The sequence below is a fragment of the Pan paniscus genome, chromosome 1 (genome assembly GCF_029289425.2).
Source record: "Pan paniscus chromosome 1, NHGRI_mPanPan1-v2.0_pri, whole genome shotgun sequence".
In the NCBI taxonomy this organism is placed as follows: domain Eukaryota; kingdom Metazoa; phylum Chordata; class Mammalia; order Primates; family Hominidae; genus Pan; species Pan paniscus.
In genome coordinates this window covers 43,687,458-43,712,593 of record NC_073249.2, presented here as the reverse complement: position 1 = coordinate 43,712,593, position 25,136 = coordinate 43,687,458, and the positions used below count along the sequence as shown (strand labels likewise).

The following is a 25,136-nucleotide window of genomic DNA, read 5'->3' as shown; positions in this document are numbered from 1 at the left end:
TTGGCCAGGCTGGTCTCAGAACTCCTGACCTCAAGTGATCCACCTGCCTCAGCCTCCCAAAGTGCTGGGATTACAGGCGTGAGTCATCATGCCCATCCCTACTCAGGGGTCTTTTAGAAGGAAAATGCCACCATTGCCCCACACTTCAGACTCTTTCTGACCCCCTCTCCCCAACTCTGAAACCCCCCAGTCCAAGGTGCAGCACAACCCCCCCCAATTGGCAATTGACACAAAGAGTGCCGGTCTATGCCTCCACCTGCTGGTGGCCACTGGGAAGTGAAGCTGTCAAAAGCCAAAGGGCTCCCTGAACTGAGAGTTAAGAATGTTGTAGAAAGATCAGGACTTTCCCCCTCATAAAAGAAACACATGCCAATAAACATATAAGAAAGCCTTTAATTTTGTCACCATAAACATTATACTCTGATTGCTCACTTACAGTATAAAATATTCACCCTGCTAAATAAATAAGACAACATTATTGCAAACGGCACTTAAACCCCCCTGAGAGATAAGACCTCCCTTAGCTCAGGCAGGGGGTGCTCCTGAGTTTCTGTGTGAGATTCCCCAAGCACAGATATACTCTGGGGGCTGAGATGGACAAAGGCTTGGGAAACCGCACTTTGTGCTTCTGGTCCTGCAGTAGCTCCAAACAGGGTTGTGGAGCCGGTGGGGAAAGTTGGGGGTAGGGGAAATTTTGGGCAGTGCCTTCATCAGCCCAGTCCTAGAGAGAGTAGAGGGGAGTGGAAGTGGGGGGAACCAGGCTGGGCCAAGAGAAGAGGGGTGGTTAGGGAAGCCGTTGAGACCTGAAGCCCCACCCTCCACCTTCCTTCAACACCCTAACCTTGGGTAACAGCATTTGGAATTATCATTTGGGATGAGTAGAATTTCCAAGGTCCTGGGTTAGGCATTTTGGGGGGCCAGACCCCAGGAGAAGAAGATTCTGGCAATGATCAGCCCAATGACCAGCTATCTCAGGGGACCTGATTGTTGGGGATCCCCCACCCTACCCAAATATTAGACACCAACACAGAAAAGCTAGCAATGGATTCCCTTCTACTTTGTTAAATAAATAAGTTAAATATTTAAATGCCTGTGTCCCTGTGATGGCAACAGAAGGACCAACAGGCGACATCCTGATAAAAGGTAAGAGGAGGGTGGATCAGCAAAAAGACAGTGCTGTGGGCTGAGGGGACCTGGTTCTTGTGTGTTGCCCCTCAGGACTCTTCCCCTACAAATAACTTTCATATGTTCAAATCCCATGGAGGAGTGTTTCATCCTAGAAACTCCCATGCAAGAGCTACATTAAACGAAGCTGCAGGTTAAGGGGCTTAGAGGTGGGAAACCAGGTGACTGAGTTTATTCAGCTCCCAAAAACCCTTCTCTAGGTGTGTTTCAACCAGGAGGCTAGCTGTTAACCCTGAGCCTGGGTAATCCACCTGCAGAGTCCCCGCATTCCAGTGCATGGAGCCCTTCTGGCCTCCCTGTATAAGTCCAGACTGAAACCCCCTTGGAAGGCCTCCAGTCAGGCAGCCCTAGAGACTGGGGAAAGAGGAGAGGGACGCCCCAGCCCCCAGCTGTGCAGCTACGCACCTCAGCAGCACAGGGTGGCAGCAGAGAGCCACATTACTTTGGCAGCAACAGAAACTGGCGGCCAGCCCAGCAGCCCCATGGGGCTAACAGGAGGGGGAGCTGGGACCCAGTGAGGCAGGCCCTCCACCCCAATGTGCTGGAAGTTTTCTACACTGAGTATTTGGCCAAGTCACTCTTGTCAAATACTACCTGTGTAGCAAAGTAAATGGCGACCAGACCCAGGCCTGCGGCAGACACCATATAGGCAGTGACAGACTGGCTGAGCTGGACGATGGAGCCCATAAACAGGGATGGGGCCACCTGGGACAGCAGGAAGGCACTATCCAGGATGGCGAGGTCCAGGCAGATGCCCCGGCCCGGAACCACCCTGGCCTCGGTGGGCTCACCCACCACCACACGTACGGAGACATCACAGGCAGAGGCCCCGCAGAGTGCGGGTGGAGGTGGGAGCAGGCCACTGCCTCCAGCACCCACGTGTCCATTAGGGAAGGGAGCTCCAGGCTTAGGGCCTGGCAGGAAGCTGGTCATCAGGCTGTCCTCACTGCTAGCGCCTCCAGTGTCCCCTCGGTATTTGGGCAGGAACACCTAAGGCAGAGGGGTGAAGAAAAGGGGAAGAGGACAGGTGTGTACCCAGCAGTGGCACCACCCCAGCTGTGAGAACAGACCCTTGCCTCCATCCCAGGAGCAATGGGACTTCATGAGAATCAGGAGCAGGAGAGAAGATGGAGACCCTACTTGGTCCAGGTCTATCCAGGACCCTTCCTCAGGAGTGGGAGAAGGGTAACGGGGTGGGGCGGGGACAAATGTGAACCCAGAAGTCTAGGTCTCCTCTAGCCTCTTAGAACAGGTAAGAGGCAGACAAACTCAATATCACAGATCAGAGAGAACAGAGCTCCAAGGTAAGGAAAAGACACAGGGGGAATGAAGACGGTGGTAAGAGATGCACAGAACAGAGGAACAAAAGCCAAGGCAGGGCCCCTGATGGCCCAAACCCCACGCAGGCTCTCCTAACCTTCCTTCCTGCCTGCCCTCCACTCTGACATCTGGAAATCCTCATTGCCCGGTGCAGAGAAGCTCTGCTTCTCTGGGGTCCCAGATGCCACTAGGGTAGCTGCCCTGCCATGAGCTCCCTTGTCCCCAGCCTTGGGGCAGGGAGAATCCAGTAGACCCCAAGCAGGAGGAATGTCCCTCTTCCCACCTCCCCCAGCCCCAGCTGTGCTAATGTTGAAGGCTTCTCACTTCCTTCCTGCTGTCTGACTTAGATCAGAGTGACTGGTCGACCACCATCCCCCCAACCCCTGCCCTTGATGGCCCAGAGCCTCCTATTTAAGGACAAGGCCAGGTCTTATCCAACATTGTCCCCATGCCAGAAGAGTTGAGTTGGGGGCATTTGCGAGGTGGGAGCCATGGCAGAGCTCAAACCTGACGCCAGGGAAGCCCACGGCTCACCATGCAGCTCAACAAGTGGGCAAAGAAACAGGCAGACAGCGTGCAGTGCCAAGTCTGCCATCAGCTGCTGTTAGGAAGGGGCCTCCCAGGACTTCTCCTCCCTGCCTGCCACCCCAGGAATGTCCGCTGAGGTTGGAGTCTGGAGTGGTCCGAGGACAGACATGCTCCTCCATCTGGAGAAGATGGCTAGCCCCAGAACGTTCCCTGGCACGACAGCACACACTCAGGCCTAGCCACTGATGCCAGCCCCCTGCCCCCAGCCCAGGCAAGCAGAAGAGTGAAGGCTGAACAAGGTTATCAGTGGGCTAACAGGGGTCTCAGGGACCAGACTCCCCCAACCGAAACCTTAGCCCCTCCCCTCCATACCTCTCACCCCTGCAGCTACCTACTCAGTTAACCAGCCTCTCAGCTACGAACTTACCTACTCCTCTCCTCAAGTGCTACGAGACGCAGGGGCAGGTCTTCCCTACAGTCTGAGAGCTCTATGAGAGCAGTCCTGCATCTCCTCCTCCCTTGGGACACCCCAACTCCATGCCCTTCAAGGCAGAGTCCAGCACCCAGGTTTGTAGCTCAGTGAGGTCAGTGGAGGGGACAAGGATGACCACACTGCCTGGGTTAGGTGGCTTCCCAAGGAAAGGGGCCCCTGGAGGGGCTGGTTAGTGTAGGGCCAACCAAGAAGGAGGTCCCCACAACTTACACAGTGCCCAAGTGAGTGGGTCAGGTGTCAAGCTCAGATATCTGCCACAGGGGAAGGGGAAGGAGAAAGGGAAGGAGGCAAAGGAGGGACGCAGGAAAAGAAAAGGGAATTAGACAGAAAAGAAAAATAAGCCAGAAAGAAAGGGGGTAGGAAGGAGCCTGCCCCATCTCAGAGACCAGAGTAGGATACAGGCTAAGTCAGGTTGCTGCTCCCTGAAGAAAGGTGTTGCTAAGGCCGGACCATTCCCACTCCCATCTGCTGAGGCTGAATGGCCCAGGGGTCATCTGATTCAGCGCCCTGCCTCTTCATAGAACAACCAGCCTAGAAGCCTAGGGCTCCTGCTGGCCTGACCCTTCGGGATTCCCACTAACGTATTTTGCATTTCCTGCAATCATCCATTCAAGTGCTACACAGTCCTGACCCCAGGAAGTCATTCCCAGAATCTAATCTACACTCTTCTGCAGCCCAAGCCTCTGGCCCTGGGGCTAGGATAAGCTTCTTCTCTGATTCAAAGAAGCATTCTCCAAAGTTGCTTGCCAGATACCAGGTTCTGAGCTAGTTGGCCTCCCAAAAACCCAGACCACCCCTCCCACCCTGACTCCACCCACTGGCCAATGAGTACCTGCTTCTCCCGGTGGTAGAGGGAGGCCAGTGTGTAGGGCAGGATCTGCAGGGCTGAGAAGGTGAACCCGGTGAGGGCGGCTGAAGCTGTCACCACGGCCACACTGTGGGACAGGCATGTGGCACCGGCAGCCACAGGGAAAGCTGCCACACTGGCCAAATAGACTGCTCGAGTGCCGAATCGCTGCACCAGCCGGTCCATGACCAGAGAGAAGACCAGGGAGATGGCGCACTGCAGGAACAGCCCCAGGCTGCCCATCCGAACGCCTGCAGAGGGAGAGAGGCCATCAGACAGGGCCTGGGAGGGAAGGGTAGGAGCAGTCTTGGGGAGATGAGAAGGCGGGACCACAGGTACCTGCTGCACGAGACCGGCTGTGGACCAGCCCTGCTCCCCAGCACCCTTCCCCTTTCTACCTGTAGCAATGGGAGTCTAGGTTCTTCCACTGACCCTCAGAGAATGTGGGCAAAGCCCCTTGCTGAAGGCAGAGGAAGGTGGTCTGAAGGTTTCCTGGGAGTCTCAGCTGTGGGGACAGGCGGGTGAGAGGGAATACAAAGACAGCTGGCCATAGGCTTCAAGACGCTTCTAGGACGCCTGAGCTGGAAGGCGCTGGTGAGATTATTTGGAAAGTCGTTGGGGGAGCAGAGGGCACACTGCAGCTGGAACCAGGCAGATCTGAAATCCAGCCTTGACTCCTCCACTCCCTCTAGACTTTGAATAAGCTCCGCCTTTCCTTCTGTCAAACTGGGGCAATGACTCTGATCAGACTCCTAGAGCAGCCAGAGGCCTTCCTGAAACTGCAAGCAGAGATGTTCCACACCCATGAGAAGCCGTGTATGCAGATGGGGTCCATCCCCACTTTCCTGACAGAGAAGTCGGGGCCAGGATGGAGAGGCACCAGCCCAGACACAGCCCCGAGTGTCGTCTCTGGTGGGCAGCTCCCACACCAGCCTCTGCTGGCTGCCAAGGCCTTACCTTCATCATAGTGTCTCCGGGCCTCAGTGCCCGGCTCAGCTCTGGGCACGCCCTGGTACAGCCCCTCGCCCACGAAATCCGTGTAAAACAGCGTGAAGGTCATGAATGCCATCCAGCTGCACAGCTCAGCCACGAAGAGCCGGCGCAGGGTGCGGGGCATGCGGCAGCACAGCTGGTGCAGCCGGGGAAGCAGGGCACCCAGGTTCCGGAAAGCCAAGCGGGCCCGGCATGGACAGCAGTGGGGCGGCAAGGAGGGGGCTGACAGCCCTTCTGCTGGCTCGGCGGGGCCCAGCGCTGCCTCCTCAGCCACCAGCAGTGTGGCTGCTACGCAGGTGAGGAAGATGAGGGTGAGCAGGCCAAAGAGGCACTCCTCCTGGGTGCCCAGGTAGGGGGCCAGGGCACTGGTGTCCCAGTCAATGGCAGGCAGGAGGTAGCCCAGGCAGCCCCCAAGACTGATCATGAAGGCATAGACAGAGTAGGCCTGGCGACAGTGGTCCGGGTCCCGGAAGAGGTCAGAGAGCAGGGCCTCCAGTGGAGTGAAGCACACCTGGCCACAGAAGTCCAGCAGCCCCACGCCCAGGATGAGCAGTGCCAGCTCCAGGGGCCTGGGATCCGGGCACAGCAGCCCTGCTAGCCAGCCAGCCCTTGGGATGAGAAAGAGGCTCAGCAGGATGCCCAAGGACAGTGCCCAGATGAAGGGCCGGCGGCGGCCATAGCGTCCACGCCAGTGGTCACTGGCTGAGCCTAGGAGCGGGACACAGACCAGGCCCAGCACTGGACCAATGCCTGCAAGAAGGGAAGTAGTATGAGTCAATGGCTGGGACAAGTAAAGGGCAAGGGGAAGGGGAACCAAGCTCCGTGAGAAGGATGGAAATAACATTCCATACTCGACACTGTGCTACGTCTTCACGGGGATGCTGTAATTTACTCCTCGTAACACAGGCATTACAGATGCCCCCATTTTCAGATGGACAAACTGAGGCATGGAGCAACTAAGAAGTGATACTTATTCAAAGGCGCAGACCTAGGGAGGGTAAGAGGCAGCGTTTCAACAAGCAGTGTGACTCCAGAGCCTGCAATCCTCACAGGGGCCCCTCTTCCTGGGGGTGAGGGGTTGTCACACAATGGTTACTACTTGCCTTCTGTGGGCTTTTGTAGAATTTATCTGCAGAGTCAGGAGTCCGCCCCTTGTCCTAGGGGTAGGAGCAAGCCCCGGCTGGGAGACCTTGATGGAGTCCCAGCTCTACTGTTCAGCTGCTATTTGGCTTTGGCTAAGACTTACCTAACCTCTTAAAAGCCTCTGCTTCCTTCTCTGTAAAATGGATCACCTCAAATGGTGGTTGTAAGCATTAAATGAGATAATCGCTATAAATTATAAAAGGGCTAGCCAAAGGTTAGGAGCATTTCTCCAGTGTCTCCTATGAGCCAGGCTCTGTGCAGGACCAGGGATCCAGAGGTGACTGGGGTATGTCCTTGGTATTCTCTTCTTTCTCTTGGTGTGCCCCCTCAGCCCAGGGTCACCCTCCTGCCCAGCAATGCCTTCCCAGCAGACCACCTCTCCCTCCAAGCAGCTCCCAGGGCAGAGGTACTCCTGTCCCACATCCCAGGTGGCACGTATCTGGAACAGGAAGGAAGGAGGATGTAGTGACTCACCCAGCACCATGGTCATGAACTTCTCCTCTACCCCCACTTCCAGCAGCAGAGGCGGCACATAGGTGATGCCTGCAGCCAAACACACCTCCAGGCCAAAGGTTAGCAGGTTGACCAGCAAGAGCTGGGCTTTCCGGTGCCGCAGCAGGCGGCTCACCCACAGCCTCTGGACCATAGTGGGCCAGGCGGGTAGGGCTCAGGGGGCCGTTCAGGCACTCCAGAACTGCTTCGTCTCGGCTCTGCTCCAGAAGCTGCGGCCTCTCCTCCTTGCTGCCGCCAACTGCCTAGGAATCAGCCAGGCGCCCATTTCCGCCAGCCCTTTGGTGCCAGTCCAGCTTCTCAGCCCATGCTCAACACCTGCTGCTGTGGGGCACCTCAGTGGGGACACGTCTCATCACTCAGATCCTAGAAGGGCGGGGCAATCACAAGCACACGGGGTGTTAAAGTCCTGGGAGCCAGGTCTCCACGATTTGCTCTAAATTGTCTGGATCCTGATTATTCACAGGCTGGCGACTGGCCCTGTCACCGAGGTGCCACCCCCTTCTGCCCAGTCAGGAAATGCATGTTAATATTAGCCTAAGGCTGACATAATTAATAAGGTAAATATGATTTTTTAAACCTCAGCACACTCCACAGCCAAACAGATGTTGGTTATTCTCTGTTTTGAAAAATCTACAATTTCCCTTCCCTGTTAGTATTGGGGAGCGGGAGGGAGCAATCAAACCAACTGAATTTTTAGTTGCCCAGCTATCAAGGTGCCCCTGGAGACCCTCTGCCAGGCCTGGTTTGTTTGCTTTTGTCTTTCTACTCCCCAAACCTGGGGTGTTCAATTCCCCTTTGTTAAGAGTAACACTTCCTATTCTGCATTGCTTGGCCATGAGCCACATTGCACCACAACCCCTAACCCCAAAGACCAGGATGAAGGGGAAAGGGAGGAGAGGCTGTTTTGTTGGGTTGGGTTTTAACTTAGAGAAGGCTCCCTGGGGTGAGCCTAGGCCTGAAAATCTCTCCCTTGAGTTTCTCCCTGAGTTCAACGTTCAAGGGGAAGAAACAATCCCTCACGTGGCCGTCCAACTGTCATGGGACAGTGGAGCCGTCCCCAGGTTCTAGCTCACAGGGGCATGAAACCACACCACCTGGCAACACCTGTAATGATACCAGTGACTCCCCCAAGCTGACAGGATGCCCAGTCACTTCCAGGGCAGCCTTTCTGTGCTCTTAAATGGCAGAGAGAGGAATTTTTCTGTGCTCTTTTCAATTTTCAGCAGAGAAGTCCCACACCCCTTCCTGCTAGCCCTGCCTCCTGTGCAGAGAGAACCATCCTGTACCTCCCCCGCCAAGCAAGCGGTCTCCAAGTCTTGCTTCCCGACAATACACCCATTGCAGTATCTAAGCCTCTGCTTAGAAGTGACTATGAAAAGCTGGGTGTGGTGGTGCACGCCTGTAATCCCAGCACTTTGGGAGGCCAAGGCAGGCGGATCACTTGAGGTCAGGAGTTCAAGACCAGCCTGGCCAACATGGTGAAACCCCGTCTCTGCTAAAAATACAAAAATTAGCCAGGCATGGTGGCAGGTGCCTCCACCACCCCCAGCCCCTACTCATGCCCTCTGCCAATCTCAGCACCTCATTATAAAAGGCACTTCAACTTCTCTTATCTTTTCACACAATACTAAACCCCATGGGGCCTTGCATATTACAAAGCATGTTGTGGGTGCTCTGAGCTGTGCCACAGAGAAATCAGCCAGGACTGAGTGTGGTGGCTCATGCCTATAATCCCAGAACTTCAAGAGGCCAAGGCAGGAGGATCACTTGAGCCCGGGAGTTTGAGACCAGCCTGGGCAACACAGCGAGACCCCCTCTCTACAAAAAATTTAAAAATTATCCAGGCGTGGTAGTATGCACCTGTGGTCCCAGCTACTTAAGAGGCTGAGATGGGAGGATTGCTTGAGCCTGGGAGGTCAAGGGTGCAGCGCGCAGTGATTGGACCACTGCCTCCAGTCTGGGTGACAGAGGGAGACACTGCCTAAAAAAACATCAGATGGCTATCAGTCCTGGGTAAGGTCTGTTCACTCCACCACCACCTTCAGGGGCTTTGCAGCTGGCAGATCATGAAGGAAGGGAATTGAGATAAGGCTGGGCAACCAGCAGCCTCCTCCCCTAAATCCTGCTCAGACTCACCCTTTGGGATGGGGCACACGGCCTCCTACGGAGGTGGCATGAGAAGGGGTGTAAAATACTGACCCATACTGTCTCCAAAAGGAAGGTGGAAGGCCAGACCTCAGTCTTAGCTGAGCTGTCATAGGTTCAACTTGAGCATCTCATTGCTGCATTTCCACAGTGTCCCCAAGAAGGAAAGCAGGAGACAGCACAGAGACCAAGAGGCAGTGCTATCCAGCCTAAAGGGAGGGGTTCTGCGGCCAAAGGCTTCCAGCCCATTCCACTCCCCACCCTTGTTCTGGGAGGGCCCTGAATGCTAACCTGCTCTGGGTTTTCAGGAGACCAGGTCCTCCCTGAGCAAACAGAGACTTTGTTAGACCCAGCCTCGCCTATAACCTGCACCCATTCTCTAAGTCCTGGCTGCTCCCTATTGTTTAAAATAAATTGCAGGCCAGGCACAGTGGCTCACATCTGTAATCTCAGCACTTTGGGAGGCTGGAGTGGGATGATGGCTTGAGGGCAGGAGCTTAAGAACAGCCTGGGCAACATAGCAAGACCCTGTTTCTACAAAAATAAAAATAAAATAGGCCAGGTACAGTGGCTCATGCCTGTAATCCCAGCACTTTGGGAGGCCAAAGCAGGCAAATTACCTGAGGTCAGGAAGTTCGAGACCAGCCTGGCCAACGTGGTGAAACCCCATCTCTACTAAAAATACAAAAATTAGCTGGGCATGGTGGCGTGCGCCTACAATCCCAGCTACTCGGGAGGCTGAAGGAGGAGAATTGCTTGAGCCTGGGAGGTGGAGGTTGCAGTGAGCCGAGATTGTGCCACTGCACTCCAGCCCCATGACAGTGTGAAACTCCATCTCAAATAAAAATAAATACATAAAATAAAAAATAAATAAATAAAAATTAGCTGGGCATGGTGGCATGCACCTATAATCCCAGCTACTCAGGAGGCTGAGGTGGGAGGATCTCCTGAGTCCAGGAGTTCGAGGCTGCAAGTGAGCTATGATCGTGCCAGTGTTCTCCAGCCTGGGCAACAGAGTGAGACCTGGTCTCTAAAAAATAAAAAAAATAAATAAACCACAGCTGTCCAGCAACCATTAATCACCCCACCTGCCTTGCCCCTCCCTTAATCCAGTTCCCAGGCCCCCCAGGAATTAGCAGGATCCTTCTTAGCCCACATGGGAAAAAGACAAAAAGAAAGAGGTAAAGAGAAGAGTGCCCCCCACCATCCTCCTACAGCCCAGATAGCTCATTAGTAGCCTCCCAGTTCCTGGGGTACCTTTCTCCAATGCCCCCCATCCCCACCCAGAGATTCTTTACCTGCTAACTTGGGGTTGGGCCAGGTGGGGAAAGGATTTGACTAGGAGGGGTGCAGGCTTCAAGCACCCCTGTATTCTTTGGTTGCAGAGTCCATCCTCCCTCGTTTGAGTTCTACTCTGCCCAGCGGGTCCAGAGTCCTCTCGATACCCCCAGACTTTACTCTTCCCAGCCCGGAATTGCCTGAGAAGTTCCAAGCCCATAAGCACACACTACCCTCCAAAGCCCCCTTTTCTTATCCTTGCATGCTTTCCAGTGCCCCAGTCCCTGTCATTTCATCCCTCCTCCAGGGTCCTCGGGCTAAGGAGACCACAGAGGACTCCTGAGCACTAAGTCCAGCTGCTCGCCATCCCCCCTCCAGGGCCGCCTTCCCTGGAGCACAAACGGAGGAGCCCAGCCTTTCTCAGTTCTCAGGCTCAGGGAGGTCAGAGAACAAGAAGTCTTTCAGTACCACTTTCCTGGCCACCACTCCCATCAGCAGCCTCAGGGCAAGCTTCTTGCCAAAGCTTGCAAGTGACAGATCAGTGTTGGAACCCCGCCTCCTGCCCCAAGTCTGCGGAACTCCCCCGTCCTCCTGGGGACAGGGTCCAATTCTCCCTTACACCCTCCAGTCTTGGAGATGCTTCTAAAATCCTCCTGCCCTACTACTCCTGGAACACTTTGGCAAAGACAAGATCAACCAGAAGAGCCAGCCTCAGAGCGTTCACCTGGCAAGGAGTGGGCAGGAAGAGGAAGGAAGTGGAGGGGCTGACCTCTCAGAAACGCAAGGAACAGGCAGCCTTCTAGGACAAGTCCCTCTCAAGTTCCAAACATCTCCCCTCCTCTCTGGGCCCAGCAATGGCAAGACAGCAAGAAAGCTGGAGGAAACCTAAGGCCTCTGGGAACCTTTCTGGAGCTCTGCCCCAGGTCATCCTTCCTCATCCTTGGGGGAAAAGAATCAAAACCCAGAGAGACCAAGGGCCCTGGGCAAGGTCAGTGAACCTGGATCCCCACTGCACCCCTCCAGGTACTGGGAGATACATGCCCCTATGCATCCCAATATGTGACACCCCCAGGGCTGGCTCCCACCCCAGCAAGAAAAGGGGCCGGGAAATGTTTACCTAATGAATGAATGGCTAAGAGCAAGGGGTGGCAGTAGAAGCAAGGGTGAGGGCTTAAGTCCTCCTCCTCCCAGGTGCTCCCCACACACCGAGGACTTTGCAGGCCCAACTCCAGAGGGAGCAGCTCCTATGGGCTCAAAGGTGGTGAGTGGCTCAGATAAACCCTCCTGGACTGGAAAGCCCCCACTTCAGACCAGACCCCAAAAAGGGAGTTTTGGGGGAAATGAAACTGAGCAACAGGAACAAACTTGGCCTGAACTTTGTCCAAAATACAGAAGACAGAGTGGCAGAGAAGGAGGAAAGCTGACCCGAGCCCACTCCCTGGTAGCTCCCTAAGGGAAGGGAGGGTCAGAGGGGGATGTATAAAGAGGTCTTTGAGGGCTTTCAAAGGGGCTCCTGCCACCCCGCACGGCTGAGGTGGAGCTGGGGGAGCAGATTCCCTCTACTGACAGACAGAGGCCCGTGGAAGCCCAGGCTGGGGGCAGCCCCCACCCCAGGCCTGTGTCATGCAGCAATTCTAAGGCTTCTTTATGCAGGCCAGCGTCAAACCCCACCCAGGCACATCAAACGGCTGTAGCCCCCACCCTGACCCCGCAGGCTCAGCGACCCTGCGTGTTCCCTGCACACTCACAAAGACACTCTGCTTTCTCCCAGGCTCCTCAGAAGCGGCTCCTCTCCCCCTTCACAGCCACCCCGCAGCCCTCCCCACAGAAGGGGAAATCGGGGGCTGGTGAGGCACGAGGAATAATGACTCAGCTGAGGAAAGCGGGTGGGGTCACCCTGGGCCAACCTCCCGGACACACACCCCACCAAGGCTGCCCTGCCCCAGGTCAGTGAGATGGCAGAGAAGGGGCGACCCCAGCACCTTGCTCCAAACTGAGCTCTCCAGGGTCCTCTAGGTTGGGGGCAGGGAGTAGACCTCTCAGGTCTGGGGGTTCCCCAGCCCTCCTCCCCATTACCCACCCCCTCCTCGCCCCAGTCCCACGGGACCAATGCTGTCACCTTACCTAATGAAACCTGGCACACTGCACTCCCCACGAGCCCCACCCTCACGGCAGCTCCACGGGAGCCTTGGGGACACCCCAGAAAGAGCCTGCACTAGCCAGGAGACCTGGAAATGAGCATTCTTGTGAGACAATGCGCTCCCCATCATGACAGATCCCCTTTGTGAGGGGTGCCATGTGCTTGGGCTGCTGGGGAGATGGTGGGAGGGACACGGCATTAGACAACCACGGCTTTGGTGACTCCCAACCCACTCAGTCTTTGATTCTCTGGGGCCAAATATTTCCAAAGCAGTGAGGGCCTCTGCTTTCCCCAGTCTTGCCCTAGAAAAAAACAGTGATTTGCAGAAAAAGCGGAGGCCCACGACTTCACAGGGCTCCCAGGGGAACCTGAGGACCCCACTCAGAATGAAGCCCCCCCCCCACCTCAGGGACTCCTAAGAAAGAATAAGGGCGGGCAGTGGGACGGGGGACCCCAGCCCCATCCCGGACTTGCTCCCTGGTGCCTGCCTCCCCCAGGGCCTGGAGGCCAGGGATTTAGAGTTCGCCCTGCTGAGCTGCCTTTTCTTCACCGTTACTGGAAGCCTTCTGCTTAGCAGCTTGTCAGAGAGGGTGAGGGGGCTGCAGGCCGGGACACAAAGGGGGATTAGGGAGAAACCTCTCGGCCTGCAGAGTAATCCATCAAACTCTCTCCGGCTGCCAGCGCCGGCCCCTTCCCACTCAATTCCCCTTCCAGCTGCTGCTGGCCCCCACCCCCTCCAGCTCCTGAGCCCGTCACTTCGGGCAGCAAAGAGAATCCCAGGCCCTAGGGGGGCAGAGGGGGCACACCACAGACACTGGGAAAAGGGCAATGGCTCCCTCCCCCCACTCACCCCCAATGTGTGAAAACCCAACAGGTGGCTGTGGCGTGGTGGAGAGTGGCTTTTGTTGCCCTGTCTGAGAGCTCCAGTCCAGCTTTGGAAAGGAAACAAATGCCAGAGGAGATTGGGGGAAGGGGAGGGGAAGGGACAGAGGGGCAGTCCCTGGAGCCAGCACTGCCCTCCCCTCCTCTCTCCTACCCAGTGACAGGGATTCTGGGACTGGCCTGACCCTCACCTTGGCCAGAGTCAGTCCTGGACAGCCTAAGCTAGGGCTGAAGCATGGGGACTCTCCCAAGGGTCACCTGGCAATCCCATGGTGACAGTCAATACAGACACACATTCTGACTCCAGGCACCTGGGCCTCCCAATCACACTTCGTTTCTGAGAACAGCTGCAACCCAAGGTCACACTGGGCATGCCCTCCAAACCAGGACCAGCAGTGCTCTTCAACCTGGAGCTCTCTTCCACCCGAGGGACCAGAACCCTCTGAATCCTGACATCCCCAAACCCTGGCAGACTCTGCAGGCTGACCTGGGTTTGGGTGTCTGCCTGACCTGGGTTTGCATGCCAGCTCCACCACTTATTATAATTGCATGAGCCTATAACTTGACCTTCCCATGCCTCAGTTTCCTCATCCACAATGAACAACAGCAGGCCGGGCATGGTGGCTCATGCCTGTAATCCCAGCACCTTGGGAGGCCGAGGTGGGCGGATTACCTGAGGTCAAGAAGTTTGACACCAGCCTGGCCAAAATGGTGAAACCCCGTCTCTACTAAAAATACAAAAATTAGCCAGGCCCAGACATAGTGGCACATACCTGTAATCCCAGCTACTCGGGAGGCTGAGGCATGAGAATTGCTTGAAACCGGGAAGTCAAGGTTGCAGTGAACCGAGATCGTGCCACACTGCACTCCACCCTGGGCAACAGGGTGGCTCTGTCTCAAACAAACAAACAAACAAAAAACCACAAACACACACACAAAACAGAAAAGAAAACGCACAATAGCAGCCAACATTGAGGTTATAATACGTACTAGGCACTCTGCCATGTGTCTTGGTCTTCCAACCATCCGATGAGGTGGGTACAATTAGTATACCCATTTTACAGGCACAGAAACTTAGATTAATACCACCAACTTCATAGATGTGGAGTGTGTTTGAGATACAGCATATGAAAGTTCCTGGCGGCCACTTCTTTGGTCGCCTCCTCAGTGGAGGAAGGGCTTTCTCATTCCCAAACAGGAGCGGCTGTGGTTAGGGGAGACCAACTACACTTTCTTCTCGGTTTCCATTCCCCCGCTCACCCACGTGCCTCCCCCACCGCACCAGCGCCTCTTTCAGCCCCTAGCAGCAAGAGGAATGCCAAGAATGCAACTGCCTCCCCAGGTGCTGGCCCCAACAGGTGAGGAGAGGTCACTGCAGCAGACCTGCCTGCTGGAGGAAGGCTGAGAAGGGAGGTAGAAGGTGGGACAAAGATCCCGTAGTTATGAGACAGCACGATTTCCATCCACAGGGAAAATGAACACAGTGGCCGACCCCTACTAACTGCCTCAGAGGCGTCTAGCGTGTGCCAGGTACTTGATATATTGTACCTTCTCTCTAATAACTCATACAATTCATATGCTCCAAATCCAAGGTAGGTGTTTAATATTCATATTCGAGATGAACAGCTCAGTCTCAGAACGTAACATGCCCAAGGTTGCACAAATAAACAGTGGTTGAGCAGAAAATTCAAACCATTTGAAAATGCTGGAAGGTGCTCTGAACTGGGAGCCAGGAGAGAGCAGTCCTGTTTCAGCCACTTTTTTTAAGAGCTGTGTACCCTAGACAGGCCATCTCACCTCTCTGGGACTCAGTTTCTACACCTGTAAAATGAGAGCTAATCTGGATAATGCTGAAGGTTCTTTACATCTGTGCAACCAGGTGATCTCACATGCACCCCCTACCCCCGGCAGTTGCTTCTTCACGGGCAGGTACCCGCTAAGGGCTCACTGACGAGGCTACATGACATTCAGGAAGGGATTCATGTTCACCCTTGTGAAATAGGAATATAAAATCCCTACTTTGTATTTGGACTTTCATGGCCTCCTACCAATGAGTCAAGGGGAATGAGGTGGAGAATGACTCCCCAGCCGCACTTACCCCATCCTTCACCTGCCCACACACTCTCAGGTACCAACACAGTGCCAAGGGTCAGCGGTCACCTGAAACTAAGCCGAGTAACCAGGACATCTGGGGGTAGAACTGCCCTCTTCCCTAGTCCTTCCCAGAGTTGGACTCTGTTCCTGGCAGAAATTAGTAACTGAATTCTCTTCTTGGGCCACAATAAATGCTTCCCTACAAGGTGGGGCAGCAGTACCAAGAAATTCCTTGGCCCAAGGTAGGGGAATATGAACATGGAGGGGGAAGAGGGAGCTTGGCACAGTGTCCAGGCCACTCGGAAGTTCCTTCCCCCCATCCTGCCTTTTCGTACAGCCCCTGAAAAGAGAAGCCTAAATGGCTTTCCTCCTACTGAACTTGAACTCTGCCAGTCAGCCAGGCTAGACAGCTCTCCCTGTCCATGTACAGCCAATCCTAGTCTTCCCTTTAGCCTGGCCTCCCTTAGGAGGTGAGGTATACAGGAAAGAGGCCAGGAGACTAAAGATCTATGCAAACCTACAGATGGGCAGCGCCCTGGACCAAGAGTCAGACCACGGTGCTGGTTCCAACTCTGCCATGTCCCACACCTCTAGGGTTTCAAACTTAGTGGCCTGTAAGGCTTTATTAGATCTGAGTCCTAGAGTCTGTGATCAGTCCCATTTATAAACAGAGGGCTCCAAGTCAGACTCAGTACTCTGCAAGTATGTTCTCAAAAACAGTCACTCAGTGGTGAGCAAGGAAAGGGTAGGCTCCCAAAGAAACTCATTTTCTGATTTAAAGATCCCAAGCTTGCTGACCCTTGGAAGTATACCTCAGTGCATGCAACCTAACCTCCCCTAAGGGAATGTCAGACAGCACTGAAACCCACCTACCCACACCCAACACCACAGAGCCTCAATTGTGTATAAGTCTGCTGTGAAGATGCTGGGGACACAGAAACAACTGATCGCAGCTCCCTTTGGCAAAAGGGATGAAATGCAATCGGTGTGCAATGAGGTGGCACAGTGGCACAAGTGTGAAGATACAAATCCACGTGAGGGGGTGGGACCCAATGTGGGGGGCACATGCAGTTCTTCCAGGGCTTCCTAGAGGGAATGGCCGTGTTGCTTAGCCTTGAAGGATAAGCAGGTAGGTACCATGTAATATAGGGGTGGGGGTGGGGGTGGGGGAGATCCCTTTTTCCTCCCTATCATAAAGGTCAGAACTGACACTTCTATAATGAAAGATATGGTAAGAAGAGAAAAGCACAACAGGCTGGGCACAGTGGCTCACGCCTGTAATCCCAGCACTTTGGGAGGCTGAGGGAGGCGTATGACTTGAGGTCAGGAGTTTGAGACCAGCCTGGGCAACATGGTAAAACCTCATCTCTACTAAAAATACAAAAATTAGCTGGGTGTGGTGGCACGTGCCTGTAATCCCAGCTACTCAGGAGGTTGAGGCAGGTGAATCACTTGAACCTGGGAGGCAGAGGTTGCAGTGAGCTGAGATTGCGTGACTGCACTCCAGCCTGGGCAACAGAGCGAGATGCCATCTCAAAATTGATGCTGTTTCAAAAAAAAAAAAAAAGAGAAAAGCATACAAATTTATTTGATCATAGTTTTATATGACACAAGAGCCCTTAGAAATGAAAAGCCAAAGACCCAGGGTGAAGTATCTTTTCTTTTTTCTTTTTGAGACTAGCTCTCATTCTGTTGCCCAGGCTGGTGTGCAGTGCACGATCTCAGCTCATTGCAACCTCTGCCTCCCGGATTCAAGCAATTGTCCTGCCTCCACCTCCCAAGTAGCTGGGACTACAGGCGTGTGTCACCACGCCAGGCTAATTTTTGTATTTTTAGTAGAGGTGGGGTTTCACTGTGTTGGCCAGGCTGGTCTTGAACACCTCACCTCAGCTGATCCACCCAACTCGGCCTCCCAAAGTGCTGGGATTACAGGCGTGAGCCACCGCGCCCAGCCTAAGTATCCATTTTTATGCTTAGGTTTGAGGAAGCACACACAGGATGCAGAAATGTGACCAGACAAAAATGGTATGAGCTAATGCTATTAGACTGAGGGGTGAAGCCCGGCAAGGCCTGTCCAGATTCTTCTCGGCCTCTCCGTTGCCAGATTTCTTCCTCCCAGGAATGGCGTAGGACCCCTCTGCAATGAGGGCCTTATGACCTACTATCAAACAAGGCAGGTCAGATCATTTCTTGATCACCAGTTCTTACCTAGAAAGCCAGGAGAAAGAGTAATATTTTTAGGTTGTATGGCTGGCTTTGGGGAGAAGGGTTCTAGTTTCTATGACCTGCCCTGGAAAAGAGGGATTCGCTTTGGCCTCCCTCAGAAGAGAATAAGGGGTAAGAGACAGGAGATCAGACAGAAACTTTGCCTCTGAGGCCTTCACTTTGGGGTATTGTTTTCTGAGCCCCAACAGCAGAAAAGGGTGTATGTCTGTAAAACAAGGCCCTTGGAGCCTGGGACTTCTAATCACTCCCACCCCTCCTTTTGGTCTCTCCCCAGTGAGGTGTGCTGGAAACAATACCGGACTCAAAATCATGAGACTGGGTTTTGATCTCAGATCTGGGCTGGCTATCTGCATGTCCCTAGATGATTCAGCATACCTCCATGGGCACCCAAATAAGGGAATTCATCAGCACTAGGCTTGTTTTTGCTTCCAACGTGGTCACCGTGCTCCAGTTACTTCCCCTTCCTGGACTGCCTGTCCCCTCCACCTGAGCCCTGCCCAGCTCCAATCTCACACCTCCTCCACAGCCCCCTGGAAACCAAGCCGTCAAGTATCCCCTCTCCCTGCTAAATCTCAACTGCTCTAACCAGGCAGCCCCCAGGGTTGGAGGCTGCCCACGGTCCTCGGGGTCTTGGATTTGCAGTCCTTCCCCCACTGCCATCCTCCCCACTAGTGCTTCAGCTCCTGGAAAGCAGGAAGCACAGGCCCTGAGAAGAGTAGGTACCCAAGAGAAAGCCTATGGGTAAGGCTGAATCAGGATTCCCACTGGATGTGACTTTACCAGTGTGCCTGGGATCCAGGCAGGGCCACATTCAAGCTAGCTGGGTGCTCCGCTCACTAAGGACAGGAGCCAGGAGTGGGAATCTAAATTGCCACATCCCTAGGGATGGGCCAGGCACTCCTAGCTTGAACACTATTTGCCAACTCAAAGTACACTTGAGATTAGCGAGGCCGGGGGCAGGGGGGCACACAGCGACCACAGGGGAAAGACAAGAACTGCTGTTGTGGGCTGGCTGCTCCTGAGGGTATCCCCTCTGGCTGGGCATCCTGCTATCCTGGATATGGTGACTGGGGGACTGTGGACTACAGCACCAGGAAGTGGCCTCCAAACCCCTTCTTGCTGGCTGGTCCCCACTCCCCAGAAAGTGATCTCCAGAAGTAACAAAGAAGGGGAAAGGAACAAACATCTATGGAACACCTGGCGTGTGCAGGTGCTTGGCTGAATATGCACATCACGCTTAATCCTCACCATAACCATGCAAGGTGAATCTTATCTCCATTTTACAGGCAATGAAGTCAAGGCCAACAGGGGAAGCAGGCCCATGTCCAACATCAGAAGCAAGAGATTCCACAAGTCAGTCAGGGCTGGTGGCAAAACTGTGGATTTCTTCCCGTGGAGGGGAAAACACAGACCATGTAGTAGAAAAAAGGATTCAACAGGAAGTTCTGGCCAGGGATCAGGAGCATCCCGTGATGGCTCTGTCACCAGCTGCCCCCCTCCCCAGCCCAAGCAGGGACACTTAATACACTGGACAAAGCTCAACACTCCAGCTCTATTGCTGGGAGTCGAGTGGCATCAGTGTTCAAGACACTGGGCCTGGTACCAGCTGGTCCAGTCTCCACCCCTGCTGCCCAGCAAACAGGGCCACTAACTGTTCAAAGAAAGCTAGGCTGGGTTTTTTTCTGGACACCAAAGAACAGTGCAAAAGATCCTAAGGGTTGGGGAGGGAGGACAGAGCAGAATCCCAACTTCAGGGCACCCTCCCTATACAGTTTTCCTAAAAATAACAACAAATACCTGTTTGCATAGAAGGCTGTTAACTTCTCAGGATATACACTCACGTTCATGGTACCCTTTTCCAGCCTGAGGGGTACACTCTGGGAAGGTAGGCTGGGCAGGGGTTTCTGCACTAATTAAATAGAAGTCACACAGTAGCAGAGTAGTAGAGGAGAGACACGGACATCCAGTCCTGCTGTGATCTTTGCACAGGACCACAAGTTCAACTGCAGATGCGTCCTTCGTAGCTTACATATAGTTATCTATGGGCCGATTCCCTTGCTAAGAAACTCTGGTTTCTAAGTGTAAACCACAATGATTGGCTCCATTGTCACCAAATAACAGCAGCTGACATTTATCAAGCTCTTTTTACAAGCAGCTGTTGTGCTCAGAGCTTTACCTACATCAGCTTATTTAATCCTGGAAATACTGTGAGGTAGGTACTATTATCCTCATTTTACAGAGGAGGAAGTTGAAACAGTTTAAATAACTTGTGCAAGAGGAAATCAGATTAAAATCATTTTGCCAAAGCTCAATCTCTCAACGGACTCCCCAAAGTCCAGGAGACCTTGCTACCAAAGAAATAAGGTCTAGAGCAGATTTTTGTTTTCTGTTTTTTAAGAGCAAGGCCCAAGAGGAGAGTCCCAGGCTAGGCACTGCTGTCCATTCAGTCCCAAATGATCGATACAATATATAGTTGGTACTAACATTTATTGAGCACTTATGTGTCAGACACACAGTTTAGTATTCTATATACAATATTTAATAAAGCTATAATTTTTAGACTATATATCACGTAATTATATGTTTATAAATTTTATGTCTGTTATAATCTACTTAACAAAGCTATACAGTAAGTATTATCATTCCCATTTTGCAGCCAGGGATACTGAGGCTTGGATGAGGTTATGTAACTTGCCAAGCTGGTGGAGCTCACCTAGTGAAGCAGCCAATATAGAAACTGTCTTTCTGGCTGGGTGCGGTGGCTCACACCTGTAATCCCAGCACTTTGGGAGGCTGAGGTGGGCGGATCACCTGAGGTCAGGAGTTCAAGATAAGCCTGGCCAACATGGTAAAACCCTGTATCTACTAAAAATACAAAAATTACCCAGGCATGGTGGTGGGTTCCTGTAATCCCAGCTACTTGGGAGGCTGAGGGAGGAGAATCACTTGAACCCAGGAGGCGGAGGCTGCAGTGAGCTGAGATCGTGACATTGCACTCCAGCCTGGGCATCAAGAGTGAAACTTCGTCTAAAAAAAGAAACTATCTTTCTGACAGTCTGGGTTTTTATCCATGTTGACTTATCAGGCTGTGACATCCAGATGATAGTACTTAAAGTCTTCAAGTTAACTTTACTTTGAATCTTCAGACCAGCCCTGCCCAGGCTGAGAGCTCCAGTTTGGGTAAGGGGAGAGCTTGAGGGAGGCCTCCACTATCCCTCCACCACCCAGTGGCCTGGAAGGGGCTCAGGAGACCACCAGGGATCACTGTCTACTCCTCCTCCTCCTTCAACGTTATTCAGCGAGCCAGGAGGGATGGGGAAGTTCACCACACACTCCATGAATACATAGGAAAACTCCCCCTAACACACACCCACTAAATTGGGGCCTGTCTGTCCACAGCTGTACATTCATCCACAGCTGTATTTTTATCTTCAAACTCATTCTGCTGACTCAAGCTGCATTTTCTGAGCACTTTCAGAACAACAGAGTCCTGGCTCCACGACAGGCCTGGTGGGAGGAGATAAGGGAGGAATGAGGGAATGGGACTGATCCAACAGAATGGCCTGCGACCTCAAATTGCGTCCCACTTATCCCCTACAATATGCTGCTCTATGGGTTTCCTCAGGCTTCCCGTCTAGCCTGGGCCTCCTGGGCCCTCCCACTCCCACCCCAGTAGGCCAGCCTGTTTCCCAGGCCTCGGGCAGGTGAGTCTACACCAAGGCGGTCTCTGCTCTGAAAGGAGATCTGCTAAGTGCCTCAGGAAAGGTAGTCCGAAGCCCCTAGGACCTCAACCCCACCCCTGAGCAAAGGTTCCAGGACCCCAGCAAGGGTCACTGCGGTCCCTGGTCAACTGGCAATGCCCGGCTGCAGACTCCAGGGCAGCAAGACAGCAGCTGGGCTATTCTTAGTCCCTGCTCCACCGGGACCGGGTCTGTGTAACAGCTGAAGGGCGAGTCCTCACCAGGTACCCACCATGCCAAACCCCTCCCTACCCCCAACTCTGGCCCCTTGGAAAAAGAGGAAGCATAGGGAACACGCCCTGGGGTGGGGAAAAGCTGAGCAGGTCAAGAGTGTCTGTCAGGAAGATGGAGGCTGATTCAGAGGTCAAGGGCAAGAGCAACTCACAGGACTGCAGTGCCTGGGGGGAGCGGAAGACTACAGGAAGGCCTGACCCGCACTAGGGAGAAAGCATGCAGGTCCCTGGGGCTTTTCCAGCAAGCCTGCCTAGGCCCAGAGCTCTGAGAAGCTGCACGGGATGCCCAGGTACCACCACATCACACCTGTTTGCCGTTTGCAGAACTCTGTCCTTCCCCACCTGAGACCTGGGAGGCGAGGAGAAAACAGCGGCCTTTCTCTCCCCACAGAGGGGGAAACTGAGGCTGAAAAGGGGACACAGTAACACACACACACACACACACACACACACACACACACACACACACACACACGGTCCAGTCCCAACTCTGTACCCAGAGCTCGCCCCAGTTCTAAGTCCAAGAGGGCTCAGTCCCCTTTCCCTCTCTGTTAATAACTCACTCTTCCTCAAGAAAGCCGGCCCGGGCCTGAGCACCCCGCGGCGCCGCGGCCGTCGGCTCCCGTCCCGGCTCCCCCAAGTCCCGGACTGTGCGCGTCGCAGTGACTCATCCTGCCCCTTTCCGGTGAAGCCCAGACAAGAGAAGAAAATAAACGCAACTTTCCAAAGAAAAGTCTGACGCGGGAGGCTGCAACAGGAGCCAGCGGCCGGTCCGCCAGCCGTCGGCCCGGCCCGGCCCGGGGCTCCGGGGAGGGGCCGCTCCCCGCCCACACCGCCGCCCCGCCTGGGACAGCGCGGGCACCTCCTGCCTGCCCGCCCTCCGCGGAAGAAAGCACAGCTCAGCGGGGACCCGTGCAGGCGCCGGGCACTCGGCACCCGCCCCGGCAGAGCGTGTGGGACGCGCCCTCCTCTGGGATTCGCGCGGGGCTCGGCGCGCAGCGCCCCGGACGGCCACGGCGCGGCCCCATCCCGCGGGGCGCAAAACACGCGACACCGCGGAGCTCGGCCGTGCACTGCTGCTCCCTTTCCCGTGCCGGGACCCTCACCCCTGGGAGAGGAGGGGGCGCGCTCCTACCTGGCCGAGGCGCGCGGCTGTCACCCGGAGCCAGCGCGTGCAGGCTGGTTCCGCCCCCCCTTCCTTGGCCCCCACGCGCGCCAGCCGGCGGCTTTTAAATCTCCAGGTTACTCCGCGGGGGGAGAGAGCATGCGCGCTGGGACTGCCAGGAGGGGGGCGGGGCGAGGCGGGACGGAGGTGGGGGGTGCTGCGAGGGGGGATAGAGGGGTGGGGCTGGTACCCAGGGGAAGAAAGCGGGAGGTCTCGAAGCTGGCTTTGTAGCCGCGCCGCAACGGGCAGCCCCCGCGTGGCTCCCAGACTGCCCTATCATTACCTAGGGCAGGGCACCGCCCCCTCTGTCGCTCGCCACCAAACATTTAGGTGAAAGCTACCCGGCTTCACGGGGCACCTCCCCTCCCCTCCTCGGAGCCAGTCTGCTGCGACCATTACCCAGGCGTGCCATTCTGGCCACCCGATCTCCAGGCAGAGCTGCTCCCTACCTGTCCAGGACCATCCCTTCAAAGGAGATGTCACATTCTCTCCGAATTACCCTTCTGCTCTTTGCTATTCTCCGACGCAGACAGAGCTAACTCAATCCCTCTTTCTGCGCTGAAAACCAAATTCCAATTTTTTTTCTCCTTAAGAGTGTGTACGGGGAAGAATGGATGATAAATTGCCAATGAAATGTTCTCTTTGTCAGCTGTTGAGCAAGGTCTTAACAGATACCTGTTCCAGAATGTCTTTGATGGAGTCCCAGGCTGGCCCTGGGGGTGGGGGTTGGGGGGCAGTTTTGTCTTTTTTTCCTCCATGGAGTTTTATTGGGTGGAGAGAAATCCAATTTAGTTGGATTGTTGACTTGAATACTACAAAGTCCCAGGAAGATGCCTTCGAAGGGGAAGACCTGGTTGGCCTTAGCCAACCAGGCACTGGGGCACTGGGTTCCAATGCTGGCCCTGTGTCAACAGCCCTATAACGTGGGCCAAGTCCCTTCCATGTTCTGGGCCTCTGTAAGACGGGGTTAGCCAAATGATTTCTAAGGGCACCTTCCAGCTGAGAGGTAGAAGGAGGCAGAGAAGAAAGGGAGATAGAGAAGGGAGAGGAAATAGTGGCGCCCTGGTGGTAGTGGGGAACAGAGAGCAGGTGCCAGAGAGAGTTGAGAAGAGAAAAATCAAGAATCTACCTTCTGAGTCACTAAACAAGTTTACCTTGAAAACTGTCTCAGCGTTGCCTCCCTGGAGCAGACACACCTCTACCTGGGGACCCTCCTGGCGATGGCTTTCCAAAGTCTTTGGCATACCCTCTTGTGGCAAGCAGAGAGACTAGGGTGGAGTCCAGGGTCTCTGAGCTGGTGTCCCCTCTCCTCCAGGAAAGAGGTCAGGAGTCAGGGGAAATTTCAGGTCAGCTGGAAAATTACAGAGCCAGGAGAGAGTGGACGGTGGTATTTTGCAGGCTTGGGAAAGAACACTGGGAACATGAGAGAGTTGTCGCACCACAGACAAGTAAGAGCCCCCCTCTTCCTCCTGCCTCCCACCACTTCTTTCCAGGGGCCCTTGTGCTTTATGCCTTATGACAGGGGGATGAGGAAGGAGAGCTCAGGGGAGTGAGCACACAGCCTGGATCCCATGGTGATCCTGGGCCCTACCAAATCACCCCTTCCCAACTAAACCAGGTGGATGCACTGGCCAGGCCCCACCCAATACAGGGTACAGTAGGGCTCTCTGCTCTGAAAATCCCCCTCTTTCTGCTGATGTAGCCTCATGTTATAATAACAATAGTTGGCCAGGCGCAGTGGCTCACGCCTGTAATCCCAGCACTTTGGGAGGCCGAGGCGGGCGGATCACGAGGTCAGGAGATCAAGACCATCCTGGCTAACACGATGAAACCCCGCCTCTACTAAAAACACAAAAAAGTAGCCAGGCGTGTTGGCGGGCACCTGTGGTCCCAGCTACTCCGGAGGCTGAGACAGGAGAATGGCGTGAACCCGGGAGACGGAGCTTGCAGCGAGCCGAGATCGGGCCACTGCACCTCAGCCTGGGCGACAGAGCGAGACTCCGTCTCAAAAAATAATAATAATAATAATAATAATAGTTAACCATTACTAATTGTGCCAGGCACTGTTTCTAAATACTTTGTGTGTATTAACTCATTGAATCCTTAGCACAACCCAGGAGACTGGTACCATTTTCAGACAAAACAGAGGCAATTGGCCAGGTGCAGTGGCTCACGCCTGTAACCCCAGCACTTTGGGAGGCCAAGGTGGGC

General features: G+C 54.4%; 1 protein-coding gene across 7 annotated transcripts; it reads right to left on the bottom strand.

The window, feature by feature from the left end:
* Positions 1-373: 373 nt before the first annotated feature.
* On the bottom strand, positions 374-23,040 carry SLC45A3 (solute carrier family 45 member 3). 7 transcript variants are annotated; one of them, XM_003822939.5, is made up of 5 exons: positions 22,896-23,040; positions 6,984-7,385; positions 5,331-6,116; positions 4,359-4,624; positions 374-2,175 (listed from the first exon to the last, which is right to left on the bottom strand). In XM_003822939.5, exons 2-5 carry the CDS (start codon positions 7,153-7,155, stop codon positions 1,738-1,740), a joined length of 1,662 nt encoding a protein of 553 aa, XP_003822987.1. In that variant the 5' UTR covers positions 7,156-7,385; positions 22,896-23,040; the 3' UTR covers positions 374-1,737. The 7 variants fall into 7 exon arrangements, with proteins under 7 accessions (XP_003822987.1, XP_014198035.1, XP_034800989.1 ...); XM_014342549.4 differs by having other exon boundaries at positions 5,331-6,948; positions 7,069-7,385; XM_034945098.3 differs by lacking the exon at positions 22,896-23,040 and adding an exon at positions 22,324-22,626.
* Between the last annotated feature and the right edge of the window lie 2,096 nt (positions 23,041-25,136).